Source organism: Hippichthys cyanospilos, chromosome 4, assembly GCF_059441005.1.
Source record: "Hippichthys cyanospilos isolate Australia breed blue-spotted pipefish chromosome 4, RoL_Hcya_1.0, whole genome shotgun sequence".
NCBI lineage: Eukaryota > Metazoa > Chordata > Actinopteri > Syngnathiformes > Syngnathidae > Hippichthys > Hippichthys cyanospilos.
In genome coordinates this window covers 10,661,475-10,684,540 of record NC_142372.1, presented here as the reverse complement: position 1 = coordinate 10,684,540, position 23,066 = coordinate 10,661,475, and the positions used below count along the sequence as shown (strand labels likewise).

The following is a 23,066-nucleotide window of genomic DNA, read 5'->3' as shown; positions in this document are numbered from 1 at the left end:
GCTGTGAGTTTAATGGCATTTAATGAAAAGAAAACCACAAACACATTTCTTCTTTAAGGCAAACCCTTGCCTTTAGTTATGTTTGCGTTATGTGTTGCGTGTACACGTGTGTATGTGACGTGTGCATGTATTCCTTCTTCAACTGTCTGTTGACAGCAGTTCAAGTTTACAAATCTCTCAGTATCATTTAATCAATGAATGACTCGCTCTTAGATGGCGGCACACCCAAAGCAGCTATAGTTGTGTTATTTATTCACGCTCTCAATAACATTGACACACACCGAACACAGTAGGTCTTGAGGTACAGCAAAATGGGACTTAGTGAAGGTGCTAACTATTATTGAGTTCTAAAGTCTGCTTTTACTCTATCTTAAGATGCGAGAAGATAAGACTCCACACAGCAAGGCCAGAGGTCAAATTTCAACCCTCAACCTCAGAGCTAAAAACAACTTGAACAGTGGTTCCAAAATATTGTTTGAAATGTCACTATTGTGACACATGGCACAGTCTGCTTATCAGAAAAGCGGACGTGACTAATGGCAACTGTGGAGATATAAGTGGGTGTTAGACGTTTGTAACAAACGGATCTGTAAGAAAACATTAACGAGTTCGACGAGTTATGATAAATTTATGGGGGACAATGATGTATCTCTCTATAGGTGAAAGGAAGCGTTGGCTGGGATTCCCTCTTCAAGATGGCGGCTCCGTATACACCTCCTAAACATTCAACGCCTTTTCTAGTAGTTACCTTTATGCCTTCAAGAACTGAAGCTACCGAGTTCCTTGGAATGATGAGTGAGGTTATTCTGCCACCTAGAGGCCACAAGTTGGCAGATACAGGAAGTGACCACAGGTAGACTTGCTAACGACTAGCTAACATAGAAACGACTACTTTTTTTAAACGTTATAATCACGTGGGCTGCAACCATGGACGACAATGGCGGGCTCTTACCTAGCGAAGCAGCGATGGCACACATCTTTGGCCACTTTCTTCGATACGCAGCTTGCCAACGGTTCGGAAGAGAAGAGCAACGTTCCGGTTTTGATTGCAGTCGTAGCCCTCAAGCCGTTACCTTTGCCTGGGCTGAGGAACCGCTCTAATATGGGCGCCATAACGTTTGGAAGCCCGCGTGAGCAGTAAACCGGATGTTTACGAACGCACGGTGGCCAGCTACGTCATTACGTCATTGGTGCGTCACAGCGCCCAGGCGTAAAACAAAACACAGGAACAATTGAGTAATGTATTCCAGCCAGGTGGATACAGTGGAATGACTAAAAGCAGTTTTGAAAATCATTGCTGTGGAGAATTTTGAGCAGGGAATAACGCCGGTTCATTATTATTATTATTATTATTATTATTATTATTATTATTATTATTATTATTATTGTTATCATTATTAATGTTGTTGTTGTTGTTGTTGTTGTTGTTGTTAGAGCTATCATGCTTGTCATTACACAAAAGTATTGAAAAGTACCCAAGTACACAATTAAAGTACTGTTTCGTGTTAAAAAAAAATGAAATAAATGCATACATAGTTTTTGATGAACTCCTATGCGGCCAACGGGGAACGGTGGTTCAACGTAGTTCAGAGGAAATGGGAGTGACACTTCACTGGAATCATCGCACGCTTTTCCAGTAAGTCTTTCCCAAATGAGGAAGTCTGCTGACAACACAGTGCGGTCATTCGAGTTTGAGCACATCGGATTCTTGATCAAGGATAGACGCGTTTGCTCAAACGGAGTCGAACAAGACCTCTAGGAATAAAAGAGGAAAAAACAGCCGTTTTTTGTTTGTGTTTTTTAAGGATGTTTGTCATCCTTGTTGTTTTTGTCATAGGAAACATCGCCACTTCAGCAGCTCTTTCTGGTACGCCCTGTAACATTTCTAACATAACATTATTTTAGATGGATTCGTAACATGTAGACTGTCCAGTACGTGTACGTTCTTGTTAACTGCCTCGTGTTGACAACTCAAAATTGTCACATATTTGTCAGCCTGCCTAATGTTGACAAACTAACATTTATGTTGGTTGTAGCATGTAGTAATACACGCATTACATATTGTCAGAATGCAAGATGTAAGAATTAACCAAATAAATGTAGATTGCAACACGTTAAGAAGGGCGTGTCTTGTGTTTTATTTGTTTTGGGATATGAATAATCAACTTCTGTATTAACATCACATGAGTCAATGAAAAACAAGCTGTAATATCCGTTGACGATTCGAATTTTAGAACCCTTTGGGGTCCTCGATTGAAAATTTTTGCCCACTCCTGATATAGACTGTCAGGTACTGTCTGTCCCTCGTTGAAATACGGTCAACTTAAATTGTAGCATGGACACAACTTAAATGTATATTGGAACATGTAATGTGGACATGTACCACTTGTTGCATGTTGACAAGAAGTGGCTTAGGGCGTCAAAAACCTTTTTGAAACTGAAAGTTACTTCTTATGACAAGGGTAACCAGTTTGATATACAATTCTGAAGAAAAAATAAATCCCACAACTTACCTTTCTTATTAATGTGATGGCTTATTAATATTTAAACATCTGTCAGTATGCAACAGTTCCATATAGCTCGGCCATAGTCTACATTTTCAAATGATCACCTCTACAAATTTCCTTGAAAATCATAATGTCCTATCACTGGTGAGCTACTGTATTTTTAGCCGCCAGCTGCTAATGTGGTCTTTGGGGGGCTACCTGTTGCCCACGGGCAGTACATTGGTAACCCCTGCTGTAACATCTACTGGGTACTGTCACATATGGACCGTTTTTTTTGTAGATTATAACATGTAATGTAGCATGAATACAAGGCATATTGACTGTATTTCATAACACCTTCTGTAACATTAACCTCTTTCACATCAACCCCTTGCAACAGGAGTGAATCTCGATTGCACCAATGACTATGAAAAGCAAATGTCTTGTCACTTTGACGCTTTAAACTGCACCGATTACAATGTGACTCTGTGGAACCTCGATGAGTATAGGTAAGTCCTTTGCACAAAAAACAAAACAAAAAAAATAATAAGAATCATTTCTAATGATATTTTATTTTGTCTTCCCCAGTGAGGTCTACTGTCTTCCTGTGCAATGTGCAAGCAAAAAATGCTGCTGCTCCATTAATATGATTCTCATACTTGATGAGAAACACACAGCATTTGTGTGGAAGGATGGTGAATATGTGGAGTCCAAAAACATAAGTGTGAAGGACAGCTGTGAGTTCAGTACATCACACACTGTCACTCATTGGCTTTGGAGTCATATCTTTTTCTTTTTCTTCCCTGATACTCTCCAGTCATACCCCAAACTCCAACCATCGTCTCAGTGAACGAGACCAATGGGAATTTTGAGGTCATTTGGAGGACAAATATAGACAAAAGAGAGATACGAGAAATCATAAGCATAAATCTGGCTTACCGCAAAAAAGGAGAAACGCAACAGGTAAGGACAAGTGTGCATTTGCTCACTTCACATTGTCCTTGGAGGTAAATATACATACATACATATATATTTGTGTGTGTGTGTATTGTTGTTGTTCTATCAGGTGACCAAAGCTGTCAAAGCACCACAAGTAGAGAAGCCACAATGCTCCTTGTGTTTCACCACTGAAATACTTGGGGCACACTTGGAGCCAAATACAACCTATGTCGTCACAGTGCAGAACGTCCTGCCTTGGGGGAGCCAGGCCAGTGACCGCAGTGAGGAGTATGAGTTTACAACCCGTAAGTCCTGACACACTTTGGATGATGTCACTTCCCAAACTTGGTGTTATCATCAAAACAGTCAAATATTTTCCAATTAAGATTCGCAATCAAAGACTTGTCTCAGCCTTATTATTCACAGTGGATGAATATTGATATTTTGTTTCTGTGTGACAAGGAAACACAATTAGTACTGTACTTTTTGACTTGAACAGCGGCATCTCCTGAGAGCTTCTTTTCGACCCTCATCATTATCTTCAGTCTACTCGCCATTACCGTTACCGGGGTGGCATACATCTGCTACGTGAAGTAAGGCAAAAAACCTTTTTACCTGCTCATCCCTTGTAAGATACACCACCAAGCTTGTGTGTGTGCTTATGCGTGTCGTTCTTAATTGTAGGTGTAGAGCCAAGTATTGGGACTCAGTCAGCAATCAGAAGTCCAAACTTCTCGATATACATCCCAGTAAGGAAGAGGTGAGATACTTGATCTGTGTGTGTCTTCACTAAAATTAATATTGATGAGTGAAAAAGTCAATCTGGATATGTGTACTTTCTTCCTTTCCTTGCTGCAGGTTTTGAAGCCCGCACCCCCCATCATCTCATCAATCTATGTCGAGACCCCCATCCCAGGTGACCTCAAACCATGGTTAGTGACAAAAGATGCTAAATCACTACTGGTTTACGTTGGGTAGCTTTCAATGCTTTCTTATACATTTTCAAGGGTGTTTCAAGTAGCCGGGTATTCTCTTGCAGGTCAAAGGGCCCCCTAATTGACAGCAGCACCGAGAGTCTCCTTCACAGCAGCGGCCCGTCTTCTCTCAGTTACGCTTGTACAGAGGCCGCAGACATCATCGCGGGCGTTCAGGGGGCACTCAGCAAAGCCTTGATGAACATCGTCCCGGCATCACTTTCTACCAACCAGCCTCTGAAAGAATCCAGCAAACCCGCCGATGTCCTGTCCACTCGCCCCAAACCCTGCAACAGCGAGCAACATTCAGGATCGGAAAATTCGGTGACGTACGCTTTTATTAGGCCTATATGTCCGGTTCAAGTAACACATGATAGTCTGAAGAGTCAAGCTCAGCCAGAAATTCCGTGCCAATGCGCATACCAAGGCAGAGGCGGCGGGTCGACGTGTGACGACAACCTCGGATCAGCTGGTGACGAAAATATGTCTCCGACCTTTGTGTCTTCCTACCAACTGACTGTCACGGCTCACCAGCGAGCCAGCGGAGACTCGGGGAATTTTTCAAATGGTGAAAACTCTGTCAGCGGCAGCAACACATGCCTGTTTGAGGATGTTGATTCCAAATTGGAAGCAGTTCACGGGCGCTGCCAGATGTTTAGCGGGGCTTACGGCAAGCGGGAGGACGCCACCAAGGAAGGGAAGCTAGCTAGTTTACAAGGCCCTTTTCTAGTGGATGATAACTACCAAGCCTTTCGGGGCATAAAAGAGCTCCCTAGTCAACCATTTGAAAAGCAGAAACATGAAATACAAGACCCAAATGTGGCTTTTGAAAATCGCCCAGAAGACGCCACCATTGGTCTCTGCTTTCCTCCACCCTCAACGCACAATTTTCTGGTTGATGACAACTATCAATCAGTTCAAGGTTTAAGGGCACTCTCTCATATTCAAGAGCAGAAAACTGGAAACAACCAAGACAAGGTTATAGAAAATTCCTTCACTGAAAGTGACAACTGCATTCCAAGCTCAAAGTTCAGTTGTCTTATTGATGACAACTACCAGGGGTTTCAGGGTTTAAGGAAGGTTTCTGTTTGTCACTTTGAAGAGGAGAAAAGTGGTAAACAAAATCAGGACAAGCTTACAGAAAATCCCTCCGAAGATGCCATCAAAGATCACACCTGCTTAAACATAAGCTCAAACTGCGGTGTTCTGGTTGATGACAATTACCAAGTGTTTCGGGACTCAAGAGAACTCTCTGATAGTCATTTTGGACAGCATAACAGTGGCACCAAAAACGGCTTGATGAAGACTTTGGAAAATTCTGAAGGTGTTTGTATAGACAATACCTTCACCCCTGCAAAATCAAATCCAAGCTTTCCCATTGATGATAACTACCATTCTTTTAATGGTTTAAGAGAACCCTCTGTTGATCAGGTTGGAGAGAGAAAACGTGCTGAAAAAGAGAACCAGGGGAAGGATGTAGGAAATCCCTTCAAAGATTCTGTTAAAGGTGATGAAGTTTATACATGCGACCATGTAAACCTACAAAGCAGTCTTCCAGTGGATGGCAACTACCAATCATGTTGTGCTTTAAGGGAGCACCCCGGTAGTCGCTTTGGAAAGCAGAACAGTGAAAACCAAGGTTTGGAGAAGTCTTCTGAAAACTTCTCAGAAGATGCCAGCAAAGCGATCAACTGCATCCCCCTAAGATCAAATCAGAATGTTCCCATTGATGATAACTACCAAGCATGTCAGGGTTTCAATAAACACACAGATATAAATTTTGCAGGTCAAAGAAGTTCCGTAATTGAAGAAGACTGGGTAAAGGTTTTGAAAAATAACTTAGAAAATGCAACTAAAGGCAACAGCTACACACCTGGAAGCTTAAAAGACAGTATTGCAGTGGACGACAACTACAAATTTGTTTACTCCTTATCAACGCAGTCTGATATCAAGTTGGCAGAACTTGGTGTCAAGAAAAATTACTTGATTTCACAACCTGAAATGCTTGGAGCCAGCTCAGTCAACCAAAGGCCTTTTTTTAACTACTGACCTCAAAAATCAAATGATCACTGAGAGTGGCTACACAATGACATAGCTTGGAATTAATGCCTTCATTGCCTGGTCCAATAAGATCTTGAATACAGTATTTCTAACTTTTTGACAGTATGTTGTAGTAGCCTAGTAGCCAGTTGTGAAATTCAGCTGAATACTTTGTGCATAAGTATGTTTACTACATGACAATGAAATTTGAACGTCCCTGGCTGAGGCAAAAAGTTAGCCACTTTTTCTTGTGATGGTCAGTTATTGTTCATTGCTTTTGCTGTGTCCTTTAGTTGGACTAATTAGAATTCCTGTCACAAAAAGTATTTATTTGTATATGTTGTTGATATTTTTGTACAATCCAAATCTGCCAATAAAGTTGGACAAAAACACATGAAAGTTTCCAATTCACTGGAATAACGGGTAACTGAAACTACTGAAAGGTTGTACATTTATATAAGGTGTGTCAAACTAATTTTAGCTCAGGGGCCACATGGAGAAATATATTTTTGTTATTTTGGTATATATAGGTCCCCTATATATCCCAATATGACATTTTGCGAAAATTGCGTGAAATTAACGGAAACTTTCTATGGTGAATTTCCATTTGCTCAAAAAATACCACATTTTCTATAGAACAATAGTAACATGAACTAAAATAAATAAATGAATGAAATAAATAAAATGAAATATAAATAACCGTTGGAAGGAAAGCGCCTCAATCAAAATATTGTATGTGGCTGCACAACTTCTTTTCAAGGAGTACAGTGAAGTGCACTACAAACTGAATAAAATAGTGCTGTAGTGTCTCATTTTGGACACTGAGTGACACCCACATGACACAAGAAGATTAAAACTTACGAAGATGTCATGAATGTCACATCAAAAAAGAAATTGATATTTGCTTACAGCTGAGCTGTAAATACACGAACAAATACAAAATGTAGGCATAAACTTAAAATGAAAAACAATGCTGATTGTTTACAATACAACACAGACCAAAGGCAAACATCTAATAATGGCCTGGATGGTGACCCCCGCCAATTGTGAATCTCTCCTGGGCAATCGAAGGATTTGAACTGCGCTGAGCAGTAGCATGACGAAGCTAAATACTAACGCTAATGTGAACGCTAGTGTAGTGCTCCACTTACTGCCACTGAAGCGATCAGCAAGCTACAGTATTTTGCACAAGCCTCAACTGGTCACTTCTGCTCGTAAGTTGCAGTGCTCATCTGGTCATTGCTTTTAAAAGTAAGAACTTTCATCTATTGATTATTGATGGCGGCCTAATGGGTTCACTCCTATTAATTTTCTAATGCTTCACAAAATCATCTCACATCCCATTTTGGGCCTAATGTTTAACCCCTTGTTTATACTGTTTATGCCCTGTGGTTGACTTTACAGCTTACAGCGTACCATGCCTCTCACCAAAGTATGCTGTGATAGGCTCCAGCCAACCCACAACCCTAATAAGGCACAATAGATTATGGATGTTAATCTTGATATATTCATAACATGCATCTCTTGTTTTCGCTTCTCAGTAAACACAGACAATGAGCCACAAATCTCATCCACAACCAACATTGCGCAATTACAGTACTTCCTCATTTCTTCTCTCTAACGGAAGAGATTGAGAGAGTTAAAAATAAATTAATAAAACAAAGGCATGCCACTGCATTTCTGCAGAAGTAATGTACGTTCATGCTTATGCAACAAAAAAAGTACTGGTATTAAAGCTTGTTTGGTATCAGAAAAAATAAAGCAGACCTCAAAAGTATGAAATTAAGACAAAGAAATCCTTAGAATAAAGTCTAATAATCTGTCCAAATATAGTGTACATTGAATTGTATTTTTGGGGTAAAAAAAAAAAAAAAAAAGAGGAGATTTCACTTTAAGGACCTGAAACACTGCCCTAAACTGTAACTGGAGAGGTTTCCACAGAGGCAGATAAGGTCACTGATTGGTTGATCAGAGGAGAATTATAGCAGAGCCTTTATTTTTGCCAGCCTCCCATTAATGACTACAGCTTGGTGACACCTACTATACGCACATCACCGCATACACACCTTCTTGTCAACAATCCTGAGATCTGGACCGAACATGCAACCAGCAGGCCGTCTGAGACTGAGGATGTGGCTGGAGGAGCAGATCGACTCTGGGAAGTATCCGGGAGTCTGTTGGCTGGACAAGGTAGATCATATTCATAAATTACATATCATAAGCCACAATCAATCAAAACTTCTATAGAGGCTTTTTTGGCAAAGCAGTTTTGTGAATCATTGAATGAATTTAACGAGTGATTTTCAATTTTCGTGGACCTTTTTTTTTTTGCAGTTTAATCCCAGGAAACTGAAGCAACATTTGTTAAGAAGGTCCAATATTGAATAACATAGACGGTCCAATTACAATTATTTTTATTATTATTACAGTTTTAATGTTTCATGCATCTCTGGCCCTTTTTAGCTGTTGAGTATGAAATGCCTGACTGCATTTGAATGCGTCTCATCCGCACGCTAGCAGCTAGCGGAGACTTGTGCTTCTTGTGTCTTGTGACTTGTGTTTCTTAGCACCTTTAATCAGTGATTGAATATAATTGGTGGAGTGTTTTTTTTTTCTCATTTTTTTCTCTCATTTGCACCAGTCAATACAAACACCAATGTATTTGATGAAGTTTGAATGATTGTAATATATTTAGTGACTAAGTGACAAAACTACGCTGTACCAAAAACCATTTAAACTATGAGTCAAAATAGTGAGGGAGAAGATAAAATAAAAACATAATCAAGTACCATATTCAACTGACAAAAAGCCTTAATATGAGAATGAAGTCATAATCATAAATCTGTGAAAAGCCATAAATGAATGTTCCAAATGCCATAAGATTAATAAAAACAAAATTAGGATAACATCAGTATTACAAAGTTTATATCAGCATATGTAACTCATATGACAAAAAAATAAATAAATATACTGGAGTAAATTCATAACATTATGAGGTGAAAAACAAACAAAATGTGTAAATTAAAATAAAATAAAGATACTGGATAAAGATCTTATTTTTTACTGTATTTTCTGTTTTCCATAAGTGCAACATAACATTCGTACATGCGTGATAGCAGTGTGTCAAATTTGCGCATGCTTCTTACACATGCACATGCTTTCTGCATGTATGTGTGCTTCCAGACAGAAAGAATTTTCCAAATCCCGTGGAAACATGCAGCCCGTCGCGGCTGGAGCATCGACCGAGACGCCACTCTCTTCAGGAGCTGGGCCTTGCACACGGGTACGGCACATTCAATGCCCCCCCCTCTACAATTAGCAATAATCGAAAAGCACCCGAATAAGTGCTTTGAAAAATTAAATACAGTTCTTCCATCATATTGGAGAACACACTTTTCTCTTCGTGTGGATAAAAATAAAATAAATTACAAATACGTTGATTTAAAGATTTTTTTTTTTCCCGGTTCCGAACGGTAGTTACCAGTTTTTCAAGTTTTTCGAGGTATGAGTTGTCATTTGGCTGCTCACTAAATGCACAAAGAAAATGCAGTTAACGAGCTAACAGAAGTAGCATTTACAAAATGGTAGTTGGACATTTTTAAACAACTTTGAACATAAATTGTAGCAACACATAAAGCAGAGTTATATTTCTGGGAGGGGGGACTTTTCTGAACCCTGTAATGTTTTGAAATTGCCTAACGTTGTGAGCAACATGTTGAGGAAAAGGATCCTTCGTTACGCTTTGCTCATGTGCAATGGTCTGCATCACTAATGGCCTTGGGTTGTCATTAAAGTGAGTGTGATCAAATTGCACTGTCATCCCGACTGTCCCGACGAAACAAAACATTAAGTACACAACCTAATTTTTCAGACAATGCTCAGTTTTGATTGGAAAGTAGTATCTAATGAAACATATGGCGAATGGATAACCGACATTGAGATCTAAAATTGAGCCCAACCAAGCAGGCCGATACCATCCAGACCAACACGAAGCAGACCCAAAGACTTGGAAGGCCAACTTCCGCTGCGCCCTCAACTCCCTGCCGGATGTATGTGAGCTACGCGAGTGCAGCAACAAGAGAGGCGGCGACGCCTACAGGGTCTACAAGATGCTCTCTGGTCCACGCAACACAGGTGACTGCAACAGGCCGTGCACAATTGAGCAACAGTGACTCTCTGTGAAAAAATTCTATCTATCTATCTATCTATCTATCTATCTATCTATCTATCTATCTATCTATCTATCTATCTATCTATCTATCTATCTATCTATCTGTCTGTCTGTCTGTCTGTCTGTCTGTCTGTCTGTGTCTATCTGTTTAGCTAAATAGCTACCTAGCTAGCTTACTATTTTTCAAGCAAGCTAGCTAAAAAGCATCTATCTATCTATCTATCTATCTATCTATCTATCTATCTATCTATCTATCTATCTATCTATCTATCTATCTATCTATCTATCTATCTGTTTAGCTAAATAGCTACCTAGCTATCTTACTATTTTTCAAGCTAGCTAGCTAAAAAGCATCTATCTATCTATCCATCCATCCATCCATCCATCCATCCATCCATCCATCCATCCATCCATCCATCCATCCATGAGGAAAATATAATTGTGCCATATTATGTGACAAATTTATCATTTCATTCACCCAAGTCATGTTACGTGAGGATGTACATGTATGATATTCTAATATTATGCAAAAGATATGAAGATGAAACCTTGAGCCGCTAACAGCCACTCTTCTCCGTTTTAGGGGCCCGGATGGCCAGTCGGCGCCTCAAAAAGCAGCAGCCCGTCACCGCAGTGTGTGCGTCGGATGAGGCGTCGGGGCAGCTGTGGCAACCTCACAGCTTTGCGCAGGTCACTTCGAGCACTCAGGACGCGTCGCACAGTAAACAAGGTGAGCCGTTGATTTGTACGAGCGCTTTGCATCACGACGGAAATTTCTCACTTGCCTTCTTCTTGTCATTGTGCAGACATGTCATGGGAGGCCACAGAGCAGAAGGACGGATCCAAGGTATCGCTGGAGAATAGCTATGAGATTCAAAAAGTTCAGTAGGAAAAAGTGAATTTCCTCACCAAATGAAATAACAACACATTGTTAGTTTAGCGCTTCTGAAATCTACATTTTTAAATAATAGAAGTAAGCCCATATACCTGAATGTCCTCATTTCGCAGTGGATGACTTGACATTGATCTCTTTGTGTTTTTTTTTCTACAGCTGGTTGGCCATTGCAGCAGCACGATTGAGCCATGCAACCACACTTGCGCTCACAAGGGGTGGAGGGCTTGCCCACTGTGGGACCACTGGCACTGTACGAACACTTTGTACACGGACACATCATGCTAAGAAATGTTTTTTTTCACAAAAATACTATATAGCCATTCTTTGACAAAGATAAAGTTGTAATTGTGGTTGACATATTGTGAGAAAATCATGAAAAAGCTATTCATCAAATGAGCGTTCTAGACTGTTTTTACCAGGGGTGGCGGGGAGTATAACAACACTTAAAATTGTTATAATTATGATACTAATGTTGCAACATAACCGGAAAACTTTGTACTAATCAAACAAGAAACGAACAATAATTTGATAGGCGAAAAGTTGCACTCTAGAAACAATAAAATCATAACTGCATGAGAGGAATTTGGGAACTTTTCAAGACGTTAGGATGTATTGTAAAAAAACACAACTTTTTTACAAGGATAGTTGTCGTTTTCAGAAAATATTAATTGTAGTTATAGTAACCAAGGTCATATTTATTTCCTTGGACGGAGAAACACATTTCTACACTGCATATGACAAACAACATTTTGACTCCATAAACAAGAAAATGAAGCTTCTTATCATAAATGAAAAAACACAATATGGTAAGAACATAAATTGCGTGGGAAAAGGTAATATCTCAATTTTTTTAAATAAGAAAACATATAATTTCATAACAGACATACAGTATAAATGACAAATTAGTATTGTAATTGATATATTTATAATTGATTAGTCTACAAAAGTAATCTAAAATATATATTTGGCAATATTTTGCATTTTATGGGGCAAAAGTTGATACAATAATACATCAATATTCCTTTTTTTGGTTACAATTTTTGGAAAATAATTAAGGACCAGAGGAATAGCATGGCTAAGACTCCTTAGATCTGGCCTGTTCGTGTCCATTGTTGTGTCCATTTTGTCCCAGCAAGACAGCCAAATTAATCGTATCACTCTCATTCACATAACATTAATGGAAAGGCCAGAATGTCCTCTACTGAGCACACCAGGACTTAGTAGAGTAACTTGAATGAGACAAAAAATATAGACCAAAAACCAATGTCCACTAGAATGGACACAAATGAAGATTGACAAACAAACTCTCAGGCAGATCAGTGAAAAATAATCAGCTCTCTCTACCATTCCAAAAGAGAGCATTATCATCTTTGTAAAGACAGACCTCGGCATTCAACGCCTGCATTGGCTCACACGCGGACTTCTGAACATTCTGGTTGCGCTGTACCGTCCAGTTAATGTGTTGTGTTCCCTAAGGTCCAGTTGATGACAGCCTCTTCTCCCTGCAAACAGACAACAGCAATGAACTTTTGGGGACATCAGACTGGTCCTTGCATCAGGAAACCCTCACGCTGTAGCAACATCATGGAACGATGGATCTGTGTGTGCATGCCGCATACCTGATTCAATGTTTTCTTTTCCCGCAAATTTGCTGAAATAAAAGATGACGCAAATGATCTTGTTCCAAGCCACGCATTAGCTCATATAACTCCCTTATGCTTAAGTGCTTTATACTCAAGTCAATGGCTCTCAAGAGCAAAAGGGGCAAGATCTCATTTCACATTTTGACTTTCAAGAAATTTGGTGTATTTTTCTCCTTTATGTCAAGTTTGTATCGATTACCTTTTTGTATATATAGAAACCAGAAAAACACATGAAAATATGGAGATACAGCACATGCTTTTCACAGGACACTGCTGCTGTCATATTAAAAATGTTCTGCAGTTCTGAGTTCTTTGTTACACCCAACATCATTTTGTACACCACTGTCTCTAACATTCATATTTTTCTGTATATGTGATTCATTTTCACAAAATCAGACGTATTGTCTCTGAAAATAACAATAGATATTCTAGATGTTCTGCTTCTACACATTCTACTTTTAAAATAATGTACAACACAACACATGGAAAATCTGTTTAAAGTTTTGGCACATTCATCTTTGTGGTGTGCATCGTCTACTTATCCTTTGTTTTCATATACTGTACTTTGATTACAACTTGAACGTTTTGGCTGCTGGGATACAAAAGTGTCGAAATGTCTACTGCCAAAATTCAGCTGGGATAGGCAACTTCAAGCCTGTGACGCTTGTAAGGATAAGCAGCTCTAGAAAATAGTGTTTGGTACTCAGCCTTTCTTTTTTTTAAAAGTCTTCATCAATATCATTGTCATATTAAGCACACTCTCTGTGTGCACACAGGGATGTCGCCTTATTCAAACCTCCGTCCTCAAACAGTTTCATAAATCCATCAGTTATGGTTTGCACAGTGTGTCCGGCGTTGTTGCAGTGGACAGGCAGAGCGGACACGCAGCATTTAAAATTCACAGGACAGTATGTGGATTCAATATTACACAGAGCCCAGGTTGTTCCTGCGTTGTCTCACCACCTAGCAAGAGGGCGATTTGTTATTGCTTCTCGATTAGCTTGTTTGTTAGCCACAAATTGCGGTACATTCATGCGCTCTTTTCATCCTCGTCAAATAAAGGATGACTGAAAATGTTCGAACTTGTATCAAACGCACCGATTTTGTCTGCTTGCTGAGGACATGGGCGTTAAATCTTGCACCACGTTTAGGCTTGCTTCAAACACTTGCTCAGCTCAGGCTCGGTTGTTGTTGTTGTTGTGTGTGTGTGTATGTATATATATATATATATATATATATATATATATATATATATATATATATATATATATACATACACATATATATATATATATATATATATATATATATATATATATATATCACACAACATTGTAAGTAGATTTTTTCTTTTTTACTCAAACTATAACCCAAGGTTATCACCTATGTATTTAAAAAAATGCTTTGATGAATTTAAAAATGGACAGCACAGTTGGTAAAACATCAATACATGACATTTATTTCCCATTGCAGAAATGAAAGACAGAATGGAATCTTTGCTTAATAGAAGAAACATGTCATTCAGTGCCTTATGTTGGAAAACACTGCTCTAACCCTGGAATCTCTGCAATAATATAATTAAATCATAAACATTTTTACTGTTGTTGATTTACAGCATGACCCATTTTCTGACTCAAAGGGGGATTTCAAATTAAGACATTCAACTAGTCTGCTAGCACATCATGCTGTTCACAATTTGTATTTTACAGTGGACAGAAAAAGTGACAACATATTTTGAAATAAAAATAAATGATCCCAAGATAATCTTTCCCACCATTTACGTAACCTATAATCAAAGGTCAATTAAAAAAAATGACAGGGAAAAAAAAGCTAAGATGGCTGTTACACGTATGTGCATGTCTTAAAATTGGATATGTGGCCATGTTCAGAATTGAAGATTTATATTTAAACTAATCCTAAATGAGCGTCAGCACACACCACCTCACTTTTAAAATACCTCTGATTTACTATTACCGGTAAGTTAAACTCTTAACATTATATATTCACAGCCACAGGGTAGAGGTTGCATAAATGGTGGAAAAAATACGTATATTTCTAATGATTCATCCCCAGATCCCAACAGAAATGGCATTTGAACAGTGGGATGTAGACTTCTTTTTAGTCACTGTAATTCAGCAGATTGGATGGAATAACAAAGATCAATCACTTTCCACAAGAAACATATTGAACAAAAAAAATGGTTACACAGCTTTAATGCTTAAAATGTCTTTGCAAAGCATTGTGTGAATTACGGAATGGTCACCATAAATACAATTGTTTTCCCGCAAAGGGGCAATTTTATCTCTTTTAAAATGGATATAAAGTATCTGGCTGGTTTATTTTCTTATATTGCCTGGTACAGACACTTAACGTGTTTTTGCTGGCTTGATGGTACAAATACATTCTGATGGACACGTGTTCAACCACGGGAGATACATACACACACAAAGCGCATGCATTAAAAAGATCGTGGTGAGCAATGGCGCATAGAATGTGGACACAGGTTCACATTCATACGATAGCTGCTCTCATTAAGGCCGAGACAATGAAACAAAACGCGCGGCCATCTTTACAACAATCAATGCAAAGCAAATGTGCTGGAGTCGAATGACGACAAAGAGGTCGATGTGATTGTAGGTCCATGATGAGGTTGCTTGACCCTAACAAAGCAAAACTGGCTTATTTCCTCAAATAGTGGCTTCCAATCTAATGAGTTGACTGGGAGCCACTTTTAACACATGGGAAATGCTAAACTGGCTGCATGGTGCAAAGGTTTACAGCCAAATATTGCATTTTTAGAGCCAACTGAATTTTTCTTTCCAAGACAATGTCAGACTAATTCGTCATTCAAATGCTACCAAGTTTGAAGCTATTATATTAGTCAGATGATGCTATATAGTCTTGCATTAAGGTGTGGCTGTTATAGTTATTAAATTAAGAATTTTTCAAGCTCAGATTAAACATGGACTAGTGATGTGTTTGAAGGTAGGGTGCAGGAGCCGAGAAATTTCTCAGACACACGAAAAGCATGACTTCAAATAGCCACAATTCAACTATTTTAAAGTCGAGAAACGACCCTATAGGAACGGTGCGCAAATTCTTTGGACTCAAACTTTGCCATGAACAGAAATTGCTTTGTTCTCGTATTGGCTCAATGTTGAGCTCTATATAAGTGCACTCAATTTATTGTGCATGGGGGGACTGTTCAAACTAGATCATGCAGACTCTTGATTAAAATTTGCCCAGCTTTGACTTAAAATGCCTAAACAACAAGAAACTTTTTTTTTTTTTTAAAGATAAAACTAACTCAAGCAGAAACAAAAACACCTTCTAAAAAAACCACTGAAAAAAGAGACGAAAAAATATGTATTTGGTCATGGTCTGAAAAAAGAACAAAAACTCAATAAAACATCAAATATATCTGCCCACTACTTGAGGAAATAAGGAATAATGGCACATATTAGAGTGAATGTTAATAAATGCTGAACAATCCTAATTTGGATTTGCACATAAAATTGTAGTAGCTCATTAACCCCCCCTAACCCCGTGTGCTTTAAAGTTTTCATTAAGAGCAAAAAATACATATAAAACATCATCGCTAAAACAAATATCCAGGAGCAACACAAATGTTCTTCCTTTGGCTCATGCCCCACCCCTCCACATAGATTTGTATGATATACTGCTGACAAAGAAAAACATGTTATGAAAAGAGTCCCAGGTTAAGGTTTAAAAAAAAAAATGGACATTGACTAGGTCCGAACAGAAGGGGCAAACAGAACACTGGCATCTGTGTGGAACCTGTCCCACTCACTTGTGTGCAGTGGGGATACTTTCAAGTTCATTTCAGATTTCATAATTTCCTGGATATCAAGAATGCGTTTAAACTAGCCTCTGATTTAAAAAAAAAACAAAAAACAAAATAAGAGCATGAAGACAGACAACAAAGGTCATAGTTTATTAAAATTCTACATATTTAATCTATTTGAATATAAAAAGAAAAGTATATAATTCCTAAGCAGGCGTGAATGTACATGGTATATATGGTCCAGTGTACACGACTCAATTCAAGTTTAGTAGAAAACAGCAATCCTCAACCCTGAAGACGATTCAGAGGATCATGAGATTTCTCTGAATAAAAAAAAAGAAATACATAAACCAACATCTTGCTTTGCTACCTCCACCTGTCCTTTGTCAAACCTCTGAGAGAGAGAGAGAAAAAAAAAGACGGAAACAGAAAGTTCCACGTCTTAGGCGTGGCCCAGCCACCGTGAGGTCCGTTTGCAAATGCGATAATAAATACAGGCATCCATGTGGGCTACAAGGGCGACATAGTTTACCTCATGCGTACACGCGCGCGCTCACACACACATACGTCTGACTGAGATGATGAGCGTCCTAAATAAAGCCATCTTTTTCCTCCTCCCTATTCTTTTAACTGGTATTCTACACAGTGCAACAGCATGGCAGCAAATGGATCGCAGTGCTTTTGTTAAAAAAAAAAAAAAAAGGAAAATAAAAATATGTACAACATGGAAAAGCAGTACTTTTATCTTTTGGTCCGACGTCCGTGAAATACGATGAACTGCTTCCTCTTACATATAAACAACAGTAGAAGCTTCTGCCACACTTGGAAGGCCTGTGAGGGCAGAAAACACAACATGTGTAAGGATGCACGGAAGTGAATGAAACCAACAAATTATTTTTTTTGGATGTGTAGTTTATGTCCAACAAAAAGCAAAACCAAAAAAGGCCCACGCAACGTGACAGTGTTTAATAATTAACAGTGTCCTCTAGGACTTTCTTTTTCCAGCAGCGGGGGCAGGCATTCCGGGAACAGTGGTGGTGTAAATAAATGAGTTTCATGCTTGACAATTTAAAAAAAACTATAGGGAGGCGGCTTAATATATATGTATATATATATATATATATATATATATATATATATATATATATATATATATATATATATATATATATATATATATATATATACATATATATACATATATATATGTCTCACGATTCGATTCAGAATACATTCTCAATTCTACTCAATACTACTTCAGTCTGCTTTGCAAGACAGAGTAACAAAGGGAGAATGTATTTTTATTTTGTTACTTTTGTTCCATTTAATACGCTTTGATTCGTAAGGAACATGCCCTTTTCCACAAAACACCATGTGTACTAATTGTACCCCTTGAAGTGTAACAAAAAGTGGAATACATGATATTTTCACAGAAAATCAATGTACGTGAAAATCTGTTGCCCAAATGAAAATGAAAATGTATATATCTGAGTACAAGGTATGAAAATAATCTTTTGATAACAAAATAATTTACACCTCTTGTGCGGCTTCAAAAATTATGAAATAAACAAAGCACAGTTGACAACGCATGGTATCGATATGGTATAGTTTATATAATAGTACGTGATGTACCCCAAATGGAATGGAACCATTTTCATTTTCTTGCAGGGAAAACGCAATGGAAATAAACTTGTGAAAAAACTTTGAACGTCATGAAGAATGCCAAATTGACAAAAGGGGGAATTTCTTTCTTCGGATCTCCCTTCAAATTGAAAGTGTTCTTCCTTAGTGCATCTCACTCTTCCACAAACTTAATTGAAGTTATTTGGGTAGTGGTTGGCACGGTGCGGTTGTGGTATGTCTCTCAGACAAACAAGCTGACTTTGTTTATTTCTTCACAAAGGTACAATTTCACAGTCACATTAGTAGTGCCTGAGTCATAGTCACGAGGCTAATAAGAGACACATGAGCATAACACAAGTGAGACGTCATAGTTTGCTTCAATTAAAAATACATTTGTGAACAGGAAATGCAATTGGTATTGTGACCTAATGTAGGTGGAGTCAAAACATGAACATTTCACAGTTGATGAACACTAAATAAATGACGAAACTAATGATCAATGGTATTAAAATGACATATTAAGGTGTACATCTCAATGAGTGCTGCTGACATAGCTTTTTTTTTTTTTAGTTTTGCTATTTGTGAATGTTAGACAATAGTCAAGTGTCACTTTCAAATATCTTTAAGACTTAATTTTACATGACATACAAACAGCCATTCATGAAAAGTACGAAAATGAAAAGCCAACTATGAAAACTTTAAGCACTCAATAAACCTTGCCTTTTTTTCAAATGTAAGAGTTAACTTGGAGAAAAAGCATGCAGAGAACGTGCAAACTCCACACATGTCCTGACAGCTACATTTCCAAGCATGAACCTAAGAACAGCGAGACAATGGTGCCCCGACTGGAAATGATTATTTCCTACAAACAAACTGGAGGCTGTGTTTAACTTTCAAGGTTCCAGTGTAACATTTGAAATTGCATGCTGGGCTGCTGAGGTAAGCAACTACTCCTCGAATCAATGCCAAAGCCACGCATGTCTCACCTCATAATTGTGAGCCTTCAGAGCCGCCGTGTACGTATCCGCCTTTAGACTTCATCTGGGCCTGAACAAGATCCACCTGTAAGTATTCAGTAAGCAGCTTTTAGAAGGCAAATCCAAAGCACCCTAACACGACCAGGGCGGGTTAATGTGAGAAGAGAAAGTTCCAAACCCACCGTCGGCAATCCCAGGCCCATGTCACCCGAGCCGACGTGCGTGGTGTGGACGAAGTTTGTTGGCTCGCCGATCATGGAGCGGTCGATCCGCCGCCGCCGTTTCTGGCAATCATATGTTGGCTTTTAAAATATATTTACTAACTTTTTTTATGCATTTTAAATCATAATACAAATGAACGATTTCAAACTCTGCCGAGCCGAAACTGTCACCTGCTTTTTTTTTCCCCACACACGGTTATAGTCTAACTTCAATTGTTTTGGTCATAAGCCCTTTTAATAAGCAAAAATATCAAAATATAATATGTAACAATGTGTACATGTACTAATATGTAAAATATTAAGGTTTTCAACAATCTTCGGTGGAATTCAACATAGTTGATTCAAAATAATTTAAGATAAACCTGCTATTATTCAGTGCTGCATTACATATAACACTTCTCATTCCTTATTCTTGAAAAATCCGAATTGCAATGACAAATGTCGTAGCTGGATCACCAATATTATAGTACAATATTAAATTGGGTGATCCAGAGTCACCATAAGAGTTTTTGTTTTTTTTAAACAAACTAGTACAGGATTCGATTTATCTTTAAATCCAGTTTTACTGTGCAGATATATATAGAAGCAAAAACTGAGCCAAAGGTCAAGAACGATCATGACTAAGTTTATGTTACGTATAAGGGTGGCTGCAAACAGCTAAAACAACAACTTGCTTTTTTCCCCTACAAAAAGAAACGTTTTCAAGTTCGTCACATACACATTGAGAACGTCCCACACTTTGTATATAGAAACATACAGGAACTGTACTGCAAATGTATAGCAAATAATACAGCAAAAAATATAGCAAAGAATACTCTTCAGGAATCCAAAACAATTAAAAAGAAAACTACTCCAAATGACACAATACTATTAAAAAAAAAAAAAAATACAAACGTAGTTTACTCACCGGCTGTGGCTGCTCAGCAATACAGCAGCTAAAACAGACCCAGAATTCAGTCATTCCTACGCCAGTGACAACGCTGCTGTAGCAGTTTCCTGTTTCAGTTGAGCCGCCACTCGCCGCGTGCCTTCCTGTCTGTCTGATGTCAGCACAGCCGCAGACGCACAGTGGAAACTGATGGCCTTCTCTTAGGGACAAACGTTTGCTACAAGATATGCCCGCCCAGTGCAAGGAACCCCCTCCTGAACAAAAATGTACAAAATAGGAATCAGATGAACCAACCGAACATGTTTCTCACACAATTTTTACAGCAAGGTTGTCTCTATTTTAAATGGCAAAAGCTGTATTCCAGCCAATACAAAAAAAAGAAAAAAAAAGCTTCAAGAAATTACAATTCTAAGATGACAAACAGAGCTGAACCTCAAACAGTATGAGGACTTTCAATACATTTACATGGTTGGAATACTGGTTTCCAAATCCTGCCTTAAAGCTAATAGTTTCACTGAGTGCAGCATGACTGAAAAATGTATTACTGCTTGCAATAGCTAACACTGAGAAAGTAATGAGGTCAGAACAGTATGGAGCAGACGCGCCAGTGCGGTGACCTACTATCTACACAGTCAATAATGCTCACGTTTAATAGGGAGGGGTTGATGTCGTAATGAAAGTGTCTTATTACATATAACTGCAGAGAGAAAACAATATTTCACTGAGCGCTTTATATCTACTTCAAGACAGTCGATTTAGAAAAGTTGACCTAACACGGAGACATCATGTGACATGGACTGAATCCATGTTTGTCAATAGGAATGTGACAGGGTGGAAAGAACAGTGAAGGAATGTGAAAGGCAGGCGGGTTAGAACGAATAATTGAATTTGAAAGATGCCCCAAGGGATGCGTCATGTCTCGAGAACACAGCCAACTGGTGGTTTGACATCATTTTAGGGTGGGTGGGGTACCACTAGCAAAAAGAAGAAGGAAAAAAAAAAGCAAGAAAATGACCTGTACTGTAAACGCATTTAGATTTCTCTGAGGTGTTTTGAATTTGGACAAAGAAAACATTCCATGAGGCACTAAAAGTGTAGTTGTCTTGCTCTGTAGCTACAAGTTTACTCTGTAAACATACACAGTTCAGGACAGCCTCTGGTTGGTGAAAGTCATTGTAGAACTTTAAACTCATTTGAAAAAACATCCTGCCAAAGCAGTAACATATGTCAACATTTCTGTCATTTTGGCATTATCTGTCAAAAGTTTCTGATGCACATTCTATAATGTTGATTTAAAAAAAAATATCATGTTTATTTTTTATTTTTTGTCATGATGAAGTACAGAGTTAACATGTTCACACTCTGTTTATTAACCATTGTGATGTATTTGTATCCAATCCTTTCATCTTTACATCAAAGGAATTTCACATCAAAGGGAAGCCATTGAAAAAAAAAAACAAGGGGGCTGAAATTTAGGAGATGGTGACATGTCAAATTTTAACATGGCACGACCACTTACCAGCAGTGTGCTGCCTATACTGTACGAGTTAACAATGCTCTTCAGTGCCTAGTGAATGGTAGATGATACAGGATATTTCCTTATTTGGTCCTATGGTTATCCACTTTATACACTTCCCACGCAACACAATAGTCCCCCCCCCCCCCCAACACACACACACATTTTTTTTCCTTCTAATTTTACAATAACGGCTTTGGACCACATCGTTGACGTCATTGTGAGGTTACAGGTCCACAGGTCACAAACTATCTTAAGTGACTCCCACATAGGGTTGTTTATTGCATAAATTGTTTATTGTCTAACGACAAACAAGACACGTAAACTTATCGAAGACCCGGAAAGATTATTTGCTCCGTTTTAGAGCTCGGATTACCACCAATAAACCTTAATTTGTAAGTGCAAATAATTAGTGTTATGTAACTATGCACCACCGCGGCTAACAAAAGCCCGCTACAGGTGGCGACCGTGGATATCAAATGTGATTTTAAATATAAGATGAAGGGAGCAAAGGGGTGCTTAATTCGAGACGTTTTATTCTTGGGTTTAAATGATCAAAACCCGCGTTAGCATAAAAAGCAGCTAACAATGTTAGCTCGCTGTTTCCTCCACTGACAGCTAGCCAGCCGTGCTAACTTAAACCCAATTCCGATAGTGGTACATAAAAGTGACAATTTAGAACAGCAAGTACTTTACGCAACTAATTACGAATATTGTCGCGAACGCCTCGCTTCCAACATAAATAATAAATGCTGAATGATCTTACCAGACGATGATTAGTATGTCCAAACCAAACGCTACTGTCGACTGAGCGATCCAGAGTGCAATACACACACACACAAAAAAAAAACCCCACTAGGAAGTACAATGAGGAAATTTCGTCAACT

At 38.5% G+C, this 23,066-nt stretch overlaps 3 protein-coding genes, 1 long non-coding RNA gene and 1 pseudogene across 11 annotated transcripts in view; 2 read left to right on the top strand and 3 right to left on the bottom strand.

The window, feature by feature from the left end:
- smyd3 (SET and MYND domain containing 3) overlaps positions 1-1,167 on the bottom strand; it is a 125,820-nt gene extending 124,653 nt beyond the window's left edge. For 5 of the 6 annotated variants that reach the window (XR_015865497.1, XR_015865495.1, XR_015865498.1 and 2 more), the window contains exon 1: positions 953-1,167. Coding sequence is in view for 1 of the 6 variants with exons in the window: in XM_088414010.1 (XP_088270136.1) it covers positions 953-1,113 (161 nt within the window). In the remaining 5 variants the exon portion in view is untranslated. The remainder of the gene's footprint in view (positions 1-952) is intronic. The other variant, XM_088414010.1, reaches the window with a different exon arrangement.
- A 258-nt stretch (positions 1,168-1,425) lies between these two features.
- LOC148424552 (uncharacterized) lies at positions 1,426-6,815 on the top strand. The gene is made up of 9 exons (XM_088414007.1): positions 1,426-1,867; positions 2,887-2,995; positions 3,075-3,223; positions 3,304-3,449; positions 3,553-3,730; positions 3,925-4,018; positions 4,110-4,185; positions 4,284-4,357; positions 4,465-6,815. Exons 1-9 carry the CDS (start codon positions 1,807-1,809, stop codon positions 6,446-6,448), a joined length of 2,871 nt encoding a protein of 956 aa, XP_088270133.1. The 5' UTR covers positions 1,426-1,806; the 3' UTR covers positions 6,449-6,815.
- A 1,632-nt stretch (positions 6,816-8,447) lies between these two features.
- LOC148424551 (uncharacterized) lies at positions 8,448-12,242 on the bottom strand. Its single transcript, XR_015865453.1, has 3 exons — positions 11,598-12,242; positions 11,159-11,474; positions 8,448-8,620 (listed from the first exon to the last, which is right to left on the bottom strand). It is a non-coding gene; the product is annotated as an uncharacterized LOC148424551 (long non-coding RNA).
- On the top strand, positions 8,540-13,128 carry LOC148424550 (uncharacterized; annotated as a pseudogene). Its single transcript, XR_015865451.1, has 7 exons — positions 8,540-8,629; positions 9,623-9,722; positions 10,406-10,573; positions 11,194-11,340; positions 11,417-11,490; positions 11,662-11,755; positions 12,982-13,128. The product of XR_015865451.1 is annotated as an uncharacterized LOC148424550 (transcript).
- Positions 12,489-23,029, bottom strand: LOC148424549 (CDC42 small effector protein 2). Of its 2 annotated transcripts, XR_015865452.1 has the most exons (6): positions 22,946-23,029; positions 20,682-20,917; positions 19,736-19,837; positions 19,563-19,638; positions 17,693-17,784; positions 12,489-13,007 (listed from the first exon to the last, which is right to left on the bottom strand). XR_015865452.1 is itself a non-coding variant. In XM_088413680.1 (5 exons), exons 2-4 carry the CDS (start codon positions 20,733-20,735, stop codon positions 19,564-19,566), a joined length of 231 nt encoding a protein of 76 aa, XP_088269806.1. In that variant the 5' UTR covers positions 20,736-20,917; positions 22,946-23,029; the 3' UTR covers positions 14,581-17,784; position 19,563. The 2 variants fall into 2 exon arrangements, 1 of the variants encoding a protein (XP_088269806.1); XM_088413680.1 differs by lacking the exon at positions 12,489-13,007 and having other exon boundaries at positions 14,581-17,784.
- Positions 23,030-23,066: the final 37 nt, after the last annotated feature.